Below are 15083 nucleotides of genomic sequence, written 5' to 3'. Positions count from 1 at the left end.
GATCATGAAAGGACCTCAATCATATAGAAAATGTGTGGGCAGAACTGAAAAAGCGTGTGCGAGCAAGGAGGCCTACAAACCTGACTGTTATACCAGCTCTGTCAGGAGGAATGGGCAAAAAGTCACCCAACATATTGTGGGAAGCTTGTGAAAGGCTACCGTGAATGTTTGACCCAACTTAAACAATTTAAAGGCAATGCTACCAAATACTAATTGAGTGTATGTAAACTTTTGACCCACTGGGAAAGTGATGAAGGAAATAAAAGCTGAAATAAATAATTCTCTCTCCTATTATTCTGACATGACCTAAGACAGGGACTTTTTACTAGGATTAAATGTCAGGAACTGTGAAAAAATTGAGTATAAATGTATTTGGCTAAGGTGTATGTAAACTTCCGACTTCGACTGTATATAGCATCTTTATTGTTCTCTTATTGAGTTACTTTATTATTTTTATTTTTTTATTTAGTAAATATTTTCTTAACTCTTTCTTGAACAGCATTGTTGGTAAGGACTTGTAAGTAAGCATTTCACGTTAAGGTTACACCTGTTGTATTCGGCGCGTGTGACAAAACATTTTATTTGACTTTTTTTAAACTTATTTGAGAATAGAGAATTATTTAAGTAAATTGCAAATGTGCCAATATATTTGGCCACAACTGTATACTGTGCAAATGCAGATCTTTTTTTTTTAAAGAACAGTAACGGAGAGCAAGCTACAATAAACCTAACTTAGGAAACAGGCATTTGTGGTTAGAGAATGGAGGCCGGCAACCATCTTTATGCACATCTGCTGTGTAAATGTCTGGCTAAACTCACAATGTTGATCATGGCCGCCAGGAAGTTGATGAGGATGGAGACAAAGACGATGACGTTGCGGGCCATGTAGGTCTCATTGATCCAGCAGCAGGACTTTCGCAGGACCAACGGCAGACACTTGTAGTCCTCCGCCGTGGTCACCAGGACTAGGAATGAGTGCAGGACGATGAGCACAGAAAACTGGATCACCATGGTAACCATCCTGCAGACATGAGCAATGGAAGGTAGATAGAGTGATCCAATAGCATCCCTGGGCAATAACACTAAGGCCGCTGAAAAATGTATGGCGACAGTATAATGTTTCAATTAAATACAGGTGAAAACAGTGAAAAGAGTTGGTGATGTGATCGTTGCAGCAACGTTGAAGGCGGGAAAGCATTAATCACATTATGGGATTTGATTGAACTATAGACGACTCCTGACAGTTCGAAACTGTCAAGACTATGTGCTATTGTCTCTTCATTCTTAATCAACCGCATTGCCATGGGTGGAGTCATCACTCAGACGTAAGACAATAGACCAGTGAAACAAACTAGAGCACGCCATTATCCAAACCAATTAAAAATGTTATTGAATTGGGAATGGAAAACTGTAGCGCACTTCAAATGAGTGTGCACTTATAAGTAGTGTCCTTATTCTAAGTGTATATATCAGGAGTCGACTTCATCCACTTTCCTCTCCCCCACCCCTAGGAGTTCAGTGTTGCAATATTCTGGTAACTTTCCAAAAATGCCCAGGTTTTCTAAAAATCCAGGTTGAGCAATTACTAGAAACTTTAGGAATGTTACCGGAATTCTGCAATCCTACAGCTGTCCCTCTATTACCTGGCAGAAGGCAGCAGGCTCTGAATGGCCGTGATGAAGATGAGCACGATGAAGGCGCACACCAGGTTGGACTTGAACACTTCGTCCCTCATTTGGGAATACTGCACAATGAAGGGAAGGGAGAAGGAAAGACAAGAAAAGAAGAGAGAGGGGTTTAAGAGACATACAAGGCCATACGAAAATCTCTAGCTCCACATTTCAATGCCACGACAGACACAGTCACGTCACAGTTCCACCACAAGCGTTAGAGAAAGAGAGGTAGAAATAGGAGAGCAGAAGGAGGTTAGCTGGGGATTCTGGGGATGAGGCAGAGGTTGGGTACTGTAAAGTGATTATTCAAGAAGCAAGATACTAAACCACCACAACTAGTTAAGGTCACTGAACAAAGAGGACATTTTGTGTGTACAGTTTGTTATGTTTGGCAATACTGTCAAAACAAATGTATTTGCAAGGGCTGTTAGCATTAGCAGCGGTGGCAAGCGATGCTAGATACTAGTAGCATCTGCTAGCTAATATACTGTCCACGCCTTCACATATCGTTGCCGGTGAGTTACCATGCAGAGCTGGCTGACATGTATGAGAAATCTCTGTCCTATAACGACTGGATTTGCCCTTTGACCTCTTGCACCATGACACCCTATTAGGTTATTATAGTTAACTATTAACTATACTGAACAAAAATTTAAACACAACATGCAACAATTTCAATGATTTTACTGAGTTACAGTTCAAATAGGGAAATAAATCAACTGAAGTAAATTCATTAGGCCTGAATCTATGTATTTCACATGACTGGGCAGGGGCATAGCCATGGGTGGGCATGGGAGGGCATAGGCCCACCCACTTGAGAGACTGTCCCACCCCCTGGGGAGCAAGGCCAGCCAATCATAATGAGTTTTTCCCCAAAAAAGGGCTTTATTACAAACAGAAATACTCCTCAGTTTCATCAGCTGTCCGGTTGGCTGGTCTCAGGTGCAGATGACGCCAGATATGGAGGTCCTGGGCTGGTGTGGTTACACGTGGCCTGAGGTCGGTTGGACGTACAGCCAAATTCTCTATAACGATGTTGGAGGCGGTTTATGGTAGAGAAATGAACATTCAATTATCTGGCAAAAACTCTGGTGGACATTCCTGCAGTCATTGCTGACAAACATTGGCATGCTGCCAAACAAAAATGAGATATCTGTGGCATTGTGTTGTGACAAAACTGCACATTTTAGAGTGGCCTTTTATTGCCCCCAGCACAAGGTGCATCTGTGTAATGTTCATGCCGTTTAATCAGATTCTTGATATGCCACACCTGTCAGGTGGATGGATTATCTTGGAAAAGGAGAAATACTCACTAACAGGGATGTAATCAAATCTGGGCACAACATTTGAGAGAAATAAGCTTTTTGTGCCTGTGGAACATTTCCGGGATGTTTAATTTCAGCTCATGAAATCATGGGTCATGTTGCGTGTATATTTTTGTTCAGTATACAACTGAAACTAAAACGAAAAATAATTTTAAGAAAATAAAAAAAAACATAACTGTTCAGTTTAAAAATAAAAATAAACATTTGTTGGGCAAAATTCAAATGGGGTTTTCTAACTATTTTTCGAATGGGATTTTCAAGCTTCTGAATCTGGCACGTCCTATTGAGATTGGACGCGTTTGAATGATAAGGCTCAAGCAACCGACTGTAAACGAAAGTTGAGGAGTGAAATCGGGGGTGGTGCGACAGCCAAAAGTTGGTTTTCCAACAGCAAAGCTCTGATCAAAATGGTAGTATTGCCATTGTTTATAAAAGTACCCCCATATCACACACTCACAAACTGAAATAATATGTGTGTACATTTTACAATCAATTAGTGAGAGGGAGAAAGAGACTCAAATATCATATTCATTTGTATCTATCCAGACACAATCACAAACTAAACCCTAAACCCTACTCCCTATGCACTTGTGGAGATTATTTGTCACATGCTTCCTAAACTACAGGTGTTGTTCCATCAGTATAGAGTTAAAGATAAAGACTTTGTAAAAAAAAAAGGAATAAGGAATAAATACACTGCGAATAACAATAACATTTTTTTTTTTTAAATATGGCTATATAGAGGGAGTACCAGTGCCGAGTCGATGTGCAGGGGTACGAGGTAATTGACGTAGCTATACATATACATATAGTAGGGGTATAGTGACTAGGCAATAGGATAGATAGACAGTAGCAGCAGTGTATGTGGTGAGTATGAACGTGTGTGTGTGTGTGTGTGTATATAAGCAACATGGTGAAACTTCCACATAGTCTATCAGAGGGCTATTACCATATTTCTTACACCTGTCAAATCCTCTCAGATCTCCACAAGTGCAAAAGGCGTAGGGTTTAGGGGTCTATTAGGGATTGGGCCCATGTCTTTGATCACATTTGTATGGGTCAAACAAGAAAACCCTAATGATTGGTTGACTATAGAACCTCCCGCAATGTAAGCCATGGCTGCAGGATGAAGTTGGTGAAGAGCAACTGCAGAAACTTACAGGCACAACTTCATGACCTTTGATCACATGGTTTTTGTAAAGTTTATACTTGCGCCTACATGTCGACTGTATCTCCATAATGCAACACACTTTGAAAGGCAGTGACCAATTTGACAAAAGTGATCTGCTCGAACGAGCCCATTGACTTTATAATTTAAAGGTAGACTCAACAAGATGATGTTGCCAAGAGCAGCAAAGCAGATATTGGGCAAGTTCGAGCGGATATATCTTGTCTAGTCGGTGACCATCGTTGGTCACTGCCTTTCAAAGTGTCTTGCATTATGGGAATAAACATTTTCCAACTTGTGCCTACATGTTGACTGCATGAACGTGACAACCATGTGATCAGGGCATGCAGTTTTTGATGAAGTCGCCTTCAAGTCACTACAGTTGCTTCTCACCAAATGCACCATGCAGCCAACGCCTGGTTAGTGAGAGTCATTATTTGTCAACCAATATTTAGGGTGTTTTTGGTTGACCCATGTGACCAAAGATGTGACTGAAACCGTAACCACCTCAATTCTAAAGCTACGGGCAGAACAGGGGATACAAATAAAATGATATTCGAGACCTCTCTCTAACAAATTAATTGTACACACATTATGTTTTCAGTTTGTGAGTGTGAGTTTATTTCTACATTTATAAAGAAAAACCTTTATAAACAATAGCAGCTATGTTGACACGGCCTTGTTGATCCCAATCCTGGCGGTTGGAAAACCCCTACAGTGTCCGACTTTTGACTGTCGCAGATGCACCTTCCCCGACTTCACTCCTCGACTTTCGTCTAGAGTTGCCTTCATTAGCATTACTACTCGAACACACCCAATGAGTTGAGCATGACACAAGACTCTCACAGTCACACAGTATCTGAGCAGGTGAAAGGGTGGACTTCCCGCTGCTACAACACGGTAGCTCCGGGACCAAGAGAGTGGAGAAGTTTAGCCTCTTACTGTGGACATTGACCCACTACTACTGTTTACTTTGTGCATCTCGCTGAGTCTACCTTTAAACCTACCCTATGACCTGACAAATTCCCTTATGCATCACTGCCCCAGAGTGGCAAGATGTGACATCCCCAGAAAAGCAAAAACACATAAATGGCTCCTAGTCACCCACACATAGGCAAACTTTCTGTCCCTAACACTAAAACTAAATAATATAAAAATGAAATAGAAACATTTTTTTTTTCATAAAACTTATACTAAATAAAAATTAGTAAATCAGATCTGAAAACAAACTACTTTGTAAATCTTTAAATTAATAGAAATAAAAAATAATATAAAAACACAAAAAACTATTTTAACCTTGACACACTGCCCCCTTTCTCTCTGTCTCTTCCTCAAAGGGTGCTGGGGAAATTAGAAAGAGGCTGCTTCATGTTTGTCACAATTAGACCAAAAATAAGGACATTCAAAAGCAACTCACTGGGCATTGGGCAGAAACGAACCGAAAAGGGGTGGGGACTTGAAATGTTTAGCTTAAGATGGTTGCACAATAAAAGGGAAACACGGGTAAGGGGCAAAGGTCAACTGAAAAGGTCAACTCAAAAGGCCAAGGGTGTAGAAAAGTGACTTTAGTCATGGAACAAAAAGTAAGAAGGAAAAATAAACAGCAAAAAAGCTGAACATGTCAACTTTTTCAACAAGGTATTAAAGGAGAACAGGTCCATGGCATGGATATTTGGTCATGAGTAAACTTAAAGGGATTCTTCATTCTTGGAAAAGTCAATCAGCCATTTGGTAAAAAACACTTTAATTAGCTACCTACCCTAAAATTCAGTAAAAAAAATTATCAAGTTATTCTCTGAATTATTTAAATTAGATATCAGTCATTGATCCAAATACACTGTAAGTATAAGATCTGTGCAGTTTAAAAGGTATTTCTGAATTGAATTATATTTCGCCTTTAGGATAGTTTTCAAATAATGTATGCAGATGCTAAATCTGATCTAACAGAAGCCAAAATATGCCATGCTGCAAAATGAGGACTAAAGGCTTGTATTCAAACCAATGCAGATCAACAACATTGCACAGCAATTGAATATTTATACTATATCGGAAGTATAACTGCGGTAACAGAAAACAAATCACAACTCCTACTTTCCCTGGCACTGTTTCCAAATGGAAACGTTTAAGCATTTGTGGCACAAATTCCATTCAAGTCATGGTACCGATATTAGCATATTTAGAGCATCATTTCCAAATCATACGAAGAACCTAAAATTGATTGTGAAGCTCAACAAAATCACTTACAGATTATTTGAACAGAATCTGTGAAAAATTCTAATATCGGTACCAGGACTTGAATGGGATTTGTGCCACACGTTAGCGATTGGAAACAGCAGTTTGTACATTTAGGGTGGCAGGTAGCCTAGCTGTTAGGGTGTTGGGCCAGTAACTGAAAGGTTGTTGGTTTGAATACCCTAGCTGACAAGGTGAAAATCTGTTGCTGTGCCCATGAGCAATGCACTTAATCCTAAATTGCTCCTGGGTGTGCTGACCTGCTATGGCTGACCCTATAAAACACCACGTCACTGCACCCACAGTTGAAGTCAGAAGTTTACATACACCTTAACTAAATACATTTAAACACAGTTCCTGACATCTAGTCCTAGTAAAAATTCCCCGTCTCAGGTCAGTTAGGATCACCACTTTATCTTAAGAATGTGAAATGTCAGAATAATAGTAGAAAATGATTTATTTCAGCTTTTATTTGTAACATCACATTCCCAGTGGGTCAGAAGTTTACATACCCTCAATTAGTATTTGGTAGCATTGCCTTTAAATTGTTTAACTTGGGTCAAACGTTTAAGGTAACCTTCCACAAGCTTCCCACAATAATTCTGGCCCATTCCTCCTGACAGAGCTGGTGTAACTGAGTCAGGTTTCTAGGCACACACCTTTTCAGTATGCTTAGGGTCATTGTCCATTTGGAAGACCCATTTGCGACCAAGCTTTAACTTCCTGACTGATGTCTTGAGATATTGCTTCAATATGTCCACATCATTTTCCTGCCTCATGATGCCATCTATTTTGTGAAGTGCACCAGTACTTGCGTACTATTTTTTGTATAGATGAACGTGGTACTTTCAGGCGTTTGGAAATTGCTCCCAAGGATGAACCAGACTTGTAGAGGGCTACACATTTTTACTGAGGTCTTGGCTGATTTCTTTAGATTTTCCCGTGACGGCAAGCGAAGAGGCACTGAGTTTGAAGGTAGGCCTTGAAATACATCCACAGGTACACCTCCAATTGACTCAAATTATGTCAATTAGCCTGTCAGAAGCCATGACATAATTTTCTGGAATTTTCCAAGCTGTTTAAAGGCACAGTCAACTTAGTGTATGTAAACTTCTGACCCACTGGAATAGTGATACAGTGAATAAGTGAAATCATCTGTCTGTAAACAATTGTTGGAAAAATTACTTGTGTCATGCACAAAGTAGATGTCCCAACCGATTTACCAAAACTATAGTTTGTTAACAAGACATTTGTGGAGTGGTTGAAAAACAAGTTTTAATGACTCCAACCTAAGTGAATGTAAACTTCCAACTTCAACTGTGTGTGTGTAATATATATATTTGTTGGCTGGTACCGCAGTTACACATCTGAATCACAGTCAATCGTAGTGCGATGTCATTTATCGACATTGGTTTGAATCCCAACCTATAAGACTATTGTTATGTGTTGTATTGATCAATCCAATTTTAAGCATTAGAATATTAATTGTGGCGTGACTCCTAACTTCAGTTTAAATAACATTTTCACTTAGTCATGCATTGATGTCAATAGGAGACTAAGAGACAATTTTACTTAAAAGTAGAAATTAGAAACTTGCAGAAATTTGAATACAAATAAAATATTTCTCAATGTATTTCTTTTGATTGCTTTTATATACTGTTCTCTCAAAAATTAATGTGACGTGACCCATGCAAGTGTGCAGTTTTATGTTTCTTAAGAAATGAAAAACATGCTTCTGTATTAGTGAAGGAGTTGGTAGGTGAAGTTCCTTTAGCTTACTCATGATAAAAAAAACAAATAAATGATCCTGAAATTGATATCTACTATAGATGTTAAATTAAAAGAGGAAATCTGTCTTAACCCCAGCTACCTTTTTTTCCAGGCTGGAGTCTTTAAACATCAGTGAGAAAGGCTTGATATGCTCCCTTCTCAACTTATCACCACTCCGTAAGTCGATGGCACTCTCTATTCCCTTGTTAATTTCCTCAGGACCAGAGTGGATATGCAAAGCTTGTGCAAGATGGTTTGGAAGCAGATTTATAGAATTTCTTGTTAGGGCAGCCAGAGTCTAGGGGAAAGCACATGCAAATATAATACATCTAACTGTCCTGTTTAAATTTGGTTACAAAAATAAGAATACATACATACAGAAATTATAAAAACTCAAGCTAAACCAAAATGCAATAGTCTCGATTAAATAGACAGGCTCAGAAGTGAATGCATCTCAAACACATTCATTTAAATATTTCTGTGACGGCAACAGCTGTGACAACAACAAAAAAGCTCACGTACACACGGGTAGAATACAGTTGTCTAGAATACTTAATGATCAGTATATTGCGCATAACAATACAAAAGAAACAACAAAAAATTAATCTTACCAAATTAACAAAAACATTGTGAGTGACAAACATGGAAATAGCATACACACCATTTCCCAATTATTATCAAAAATATTCAAAACTCCACAACATTCTTTAACAAAGCTTCTACTGACAATGACTCAATTCCTACTGACACTGACTCAACATCTGCTGAATAAACTCCTACTGATACAACGTCTACTGAGAATGACTCAACTCCTACTGAGACAAACTCAAATATTACTAACATTGACTCAACTCCTATTGACAATGACTCAACTCATACTGAGAATAACTAACAATGCAATTCTTACTGAGAGTGTCTTAATATGCAATCTCCACCAGCCCATAGATAATGAACTTGTCAGGACGAGACAGACAGCTTTTCTGGTACTGGCGAAATTATGCACCAGCATCATTTTTATGGATATACTGTATATATAAACTCAGCAAAAAAATAAACGTCTCTTTTTCAGAACCCTGTCTTTCAAAGATAATTTGTAAAAATCCAAATAACTTCACAGATTTTCATTGTAAAGGGTTTAAACACTGTTTCCCATGCTTGTTCAATGAACCATAAATAATTCATGAACAAGCACCTGTGGAACAGCTTACAGATGGTAGGTAATTAACTTCTCTAGGATAGGGGACAGCATTCGGAATTTTGGATGAAAAGCGTGCCCAAATTAAACTGCCGGCTACTCATGCCCAGAAGCTAAGATATGCATAGTATTAGTAGATTTGGATAGAAAACACGCTGCAGTTTCCAAAACTGTTTGAATCATGTCTGTGACTATAACATACAGTGCCTTGCGAAAGTATTCGGCCCCCTTGAACTTTGCGACCTTTTGCCACATTTCAGGCTTCAAACATAAAGATATAAAACTGTATTTTTTTGTGAAGAATCAACAACAAGTGGGACACAATCATGAAGTGGAACGACATTTATTGGATATTTCAAACTTTTTTAACAAATCAAAAACTGAAAAATTGGGCGTGCAAAATTATTCAGCCCCTTTACTTTCAGTGCAGCAAACTCTCTCCAGAAGTTCAGTGAGGATCTCTGAATGATCCAATGTTGACCTAAATGACTAATGATGATAAATACAATCCACCTGTGTGTAATCAAGTCTCCGTATAAATGCACCTGCACTGTGATAGTCTCAGAGGTCCGTCAAAAGCGCAGAGAGCATCTTGAAGAACAAGGAACACACCAGGCAGGTCCGAGATACTGTTGTGAAGAGGTTTAAAGCCGGATTTGGATACAAAAAGATTTCCCAAGCTTTAAACATCCCAAGGAGCACTGTGCAAGCGATAATATTGAAACGGAAGGAGTATCAGACCACTGCAAATCTACCAAGACCTGGCCGGCCCTCTAAAATTTCAGCTCATACAAGGAGAAGACTGATCAGAGATGCAGCCAAGAGGCCCATGATCACTCTGGATGAACTGCAGAGATCTACAGCTGAGGTGGGAGACTGTCCATAGGACAACAATCAGTCGTATATTGCACAAATCTGGCCTTTATGGAAGAGTGGCAAGAAGAAAGCCATTTCTTAAAGATATCCATAAAAAGTGTTGTTTAAAGTTTGCCACAAGCCACCTGGGAGACACACCAAACATGTGGAAGAAGGTGCTCTGGTCAGATGAAACCAAAATTGAACTTTTTGGCAACAATGCAAAACGTTATGTTTGGCGTAAAAGCAACACAGCTGAACACACCATCCCCACTGTCAAACATGGTGGTGGCAGCATCATGGTTTGGGCCTGCTTTTCTTCAGCAGGGACAGGGAAGATGGTTAAAATTGATGGGAAGCTGGATGGAGCCAAATACAGGACCATTCTGGAAGAAAACCTGATGGAGTCTGCAAAAGACCTGAGACTGGGACGGAGATTTGTCTTCCAACAAGACAATGATCCAAAACATAAAGCAAAATCTACAATGGAATGGTTCAAAAATAAACATATCCAGGTGTTAGAATGGCCAAGTCAAAGTCCAGACCTGAATCCAATCGAGAATCTGTGGAAAGAACTGAAAACTGCTGTTCACAAATGCTCTCCATCCAACCTCACTGAGCTCGAGCTGTTTTGCAAGGAGGAATGGGAAAAAATGTCAGTCTCTCGATGTGCAAAACTGATAGAGACATACCCCAAGCGACTTACAGCTGTAATCGCAGCAAAAGGTGGCGCTACAAAGTATTAACTTAAGGGGGCTGAATAATTTTGCACGCCCAATTTTTCAGTTTTTGATTTGTTAAAAAAGTTTGAAATATCCAATAAATGTCATTCCACTTCATGATTGTGTCCCACTTGTTGTTGATTCTTCACAAAAAATACAGTTTTATATCTTTATGTTTGAAGCCTGAAATGTGGCCAAAGGTCGCAAAGTTCAAGGGGGCCGAATACTTTTGCAAGGCACTGTAACTTCTTTGGCAGGCAAAACCCTGAGGACAAACCAGGTGCCATTGGTCCCATTGAAAACCAGGTCCCATTGAAAAGGTCACTATGTTTTCAATGGGTTTTCATTGGGAATCCACTTGCAGGACCTTGGGACCTTCTTGCAGGTCCTATCGCTTCCACTGGATGTCATCAGTCTTTAGAAATTGGTTGAGGTTTTTCCTTTGAGACATGAAGAAGTAACACTGTTCAGAATGAGGGTAGAGGGAAGTGTACTCTTTGTTAGAGGCTTGTGACCTGAAAGCTAGCTGAACTTTGTTTTCCTCCAGTATTGAACACAGATCATCCAGTCTTCAATTTTATTGATTATTTACATTGAAAAATAACTAAAGTTGTATTACAAAAGTAGTTTGAAATGTTTGGACAAAGCTTACAGGTAACTTTGTAGTCATGTTTTGAGAGTTGGAACCGGGATTATTCTTGATCAAACACGCCAAATAAATGGACATTTTGGAATTAATCGAACAAAAGGACCATTTGTGATGTTTATGGGACATATTGAAGTGCCAACAGAAGAAGTTCGTCAAAGGTAAGGCATGAATTATATCTTCATTTCTGCGTTTTGTGTTGCGCCTGGAGGGTTGAAATATGATGGTCTGTGTTTGTTTGCTTGCTTGGGTCCTATCCTCAGATAATAGCATAATTTGCTTTCGCCGTAAAGCATTTTTGAAATCTGACATGTTGGCTGGATTCACAACAAGTGTAGCTTTAATTTGGTATATTGAATGTGTGATTTCATGGAAGTTAAATTTTTATAGTAATTTATTTGAAATTGGCGCTCTGCATTTTCACTGGATGTTGGCCAGTTGGGACGCTACTGTCCCACATATCCCAGAGAAGTTAAGGTCACAGTTATGCTCATCTGCGTGAACGTGCCTTAGGCATGCTGCAAGGTGGCATGACGACTGCAGATGTGGCCAGGGCAATAAATTGCAATGTCCGTACTGTGAGACGCCTAAGACAGCGCTACAGGGAGACAGAACGGACAGCTGATTTTCCTCGCAGTGGCAGACCATGTGTAACAACACCTGCACAGGTACATCCTGTACATCACACCTGCGGGCGGGACAGGTACAGGATGGCAACAACAACTCACAATCCGTCCATCAGTGCTTAGACTGTCCGCAATAGGCCTGTTGTAAGGCAGGTCCACACCGGCAACAACGTCGCCAATGGGCACAAACCCACCGTTGCTGGACCAGACAGGACCGGTCAAAAAGTGCTCTTCACTGACACTTCACGGTTTTGTCTCACCAGGGGTGGTGGTCGGATTTGCGTTTTGTCGTCGAAAGGAATGAGCGTTACAGCGAGGCCTGTACTCTGGAGCGGGATCGATTTGGAGGTAGAGGGCCCATCATGGTCTGGGGCGGTATGTCACAGCATCATCGGACTGAGCTTGTTGTCATTGCAGGCAATCTCAGCGCTGTGTGTTACAGGGAAGAAATCCTCCTCATGTGGTACCCTTCCTGCAGGCTCATCCTGACATGACTCTCCAGCATGACGCATTTCATGTGCGTGATTAGCTGCAAGACAGGAATGGCAGTGTTCTGCCATGGACAGCGAAGAGCCCGGATCTCAATCCCATTGAGCACGTCTGGGAACTGTTGGATCGGAGGGTGAGGGCTCAGGCTATTCCACCCAGAAATGTACAGGAACTTTCAGGTGCCTTGCTGGAAGAGTGGGGTAACATCTCACAGGAGGAGATGCACTGCAGTACTTAACCTTTTGCGTGTAGGGGGCAGTATTTTGGCCAAAAAACGTACCCTTTTGAAACTGCCTATTCCTCTGCCCCAGAAACTAGAATATGCATATAATTGACAGATTAGGATAGAAAACACTCTAAAGTTTCAAAAAACTGTAAAAATATTGTCTGTGAGTATAACAGAACTGATATTGCAGGCGAAAACCTGAGGAAAATCCAATCAGGAAGTGCCTCTTATTTTGAAACCTCTGTTCCTATGCATGCCTATCCTCCATTTAAAAGGGATATCAACCAGATTCCTTTGTCTATGGCTTCCCTAAGGTGTCAACAGTCTTTAGACATAGTTTCAGGCTTTAATTTTGAAATATACATTTTAAAAACAACCTGAGGATTGATTATAAAAAACGTTTGACATGTTTATGTGGACATTATGGATATTATTTGGAATATACGTCTGTGTTGTCGTGACCGCTCTTTCCTGTGGATTTCGGAACATAACGCGACAAACAAACTGAGATATTGTGGGTATAAAAATCTTTATGGAACAAAAGGAACATTTGTTGTGTAACTGGGTGTCTCGTGAGTGAAAACATACGAAGATCATCAAAGGTAAACGATTAATTTGATTTTCGTGACCTAGCTACTTAATGCTTAGTGTACATAATGTTATGTTATGCTAGCGATAAACTTACAAACGCTATGATTGCTTTCGCTGTAAAGCATAATTTCAAAATCTGAGACGACAGGTGGGTTAACAAAAGGCTAAGCTGTGTTTTGCAATATTGCACTTGTGATTTCATGAATATCAATATTTTCTAGTAATATTATTTGACTGTGGCGCTATGGTATTCAGCGGTTGCTGATGAAAATGATCCCGCTAACGGGATGGGTAGCGTCAAGAAGTTAATGCAGCTGGTGGCCACACCAGATAGTGACTGTTACTTTTGATTTTGATTCAGGGACACATTATTCCAGTTCTGTTAATCACATGTCTGTGGAACAAACTTGTTCAGTTTATGTCTCAGTTGTTGAATCTTGTTATGTTCATACAAATATTTAAACAACTTAAGTGTGCTGAAAATAAACGCAAAAGACGTTTATTTTTTGCTGAGTTTATATATTCAGTGCTTGCTTATTGGGATTTTAGGCTGGGTTTCTGTTTAAGCACTTTGTGATATCTGCTGATGTAAAAAGGGCTTTATAAATAAATGTGATTTGATTTGAGTCTCTCAGTAAAAGTTGAGTCATTGTCAGTAGGAGTTAAGTCGTTCTCATTAACTTCTTATGGTATAGGGGACGCTTGCGTCCCACTTGGAAAAAAAACAGGGAAAATGCAGCGCGGAAAATTCAAATAATGATACAAATATCAAACATTCATTAAATCACCCATGTAAGATACTCAAAGCTACACTCGTTGTGAATCCAGCCAACATGTCAGATTTTAAAAAGCTTTTTGGCGAAAGCATAAGAAGCTATTATCTGATGATAGCACAATGTCAACAAAGAGAGTAGCATATTTCAACCCTGCAGGCGCTACACAAAACGCTGAAATGAAAACATGCATTACCTTTGACGAGCTTCTTTTGTTGGCACTCCAATATGTCCCATAAACATCACAATTGGTCCTTTTGTTCGATTAATTCCATCCATATATATATATATATATATATATATATATATATATATATATATATATATATATCCAAATGTCCATTTATTTGACACGTTTGATCCAGAAAAAACAGCTGCCAAAAAATGCAACGTCACTACAAAACATTTCAAAAGTTGCCTATAGACTTTGCCAAAATATTTCAAACTACTTTTGTAATACAACTTTAGGTATTTTTAAACGTTAATAATCGATCAAATTGTAGACGGGGCTATCAGTGTTCAATACAGCAAGTAAACAAACCATGCTCCTTTTTAAGTCTTGCGCAACTCTCAATAGTGTAACGTTGTTCCAGGATGTGCTTCTTCGTTGCACAAATGAATAACCTCAACCAAATTCCAAAGCCTGGTGACATCCAGTGGAAGCGGTAGGAACTGAAAACAGGTTCCTATGAAATATCCCATGGATAAGACAACACAGGGAACAGTCAGTGGCAAAAAGAAAACAATCTGAACAGTTAGTCCTTGGGGTTTTGCCTGCTACATAAGTTCTGC

At 39.6% G+C, this 15083-nt stretch overlaps 1 protein-coding gene across 3 annotated transcripts in view; it reads right to left on the bottom strand.

Moving 5' to 3' along the window:
- The window catches only part of LOC139386623 (adenylate cyclase 8 (brain)), a 265143-nt gene that overhangs the window by 59626 nt on the left and 190434 nt on the right, over positions 1–15083 (bottom strand). For 2 of the 3 annotated variants that reach the window (XM_071132352.1, XM_071132353.1), the window contains exons 8-10: positions 8269–8466; positions 1644–1744; positions 820–1021 (exon numbers count right to left, since the gene is read on the bottom strand). In XM_071132352.1, coding sequence (XP_070988453.1) covers positions 820–1021; positions 1644–1744; positions 8269–8466 — 501 coding nt within the window. The remainder of the gene's footprint in view (positions 1–819; positions 1022–1643; positions 1745–8268; positions 8467–15083) is intronic. The other variant, XM_071132354.1, reaches the window with a different exon arrangement.

This window comes from Oncorhynchus clarkii, chromosome 28 (genome assembly GCF_045791955.1).
Source record: "Oncorhynchus clarkii lewisi isolate Uvic-CL-2024 chromosome 28, UVic_Ocla_1.0, whole genome shotgun sequence".
NCBI classification, from domain to species: domain Eukaryota; kingdom Metazoa; phylum Chordata; class Actinopteri; order Salmoniformes; family Salmonidae; genus Oncorhynchus; species Oncorhynchus clarkii.
This window is presented reverse-complemented; position numbering and strand designations above follow the sequence as displayed.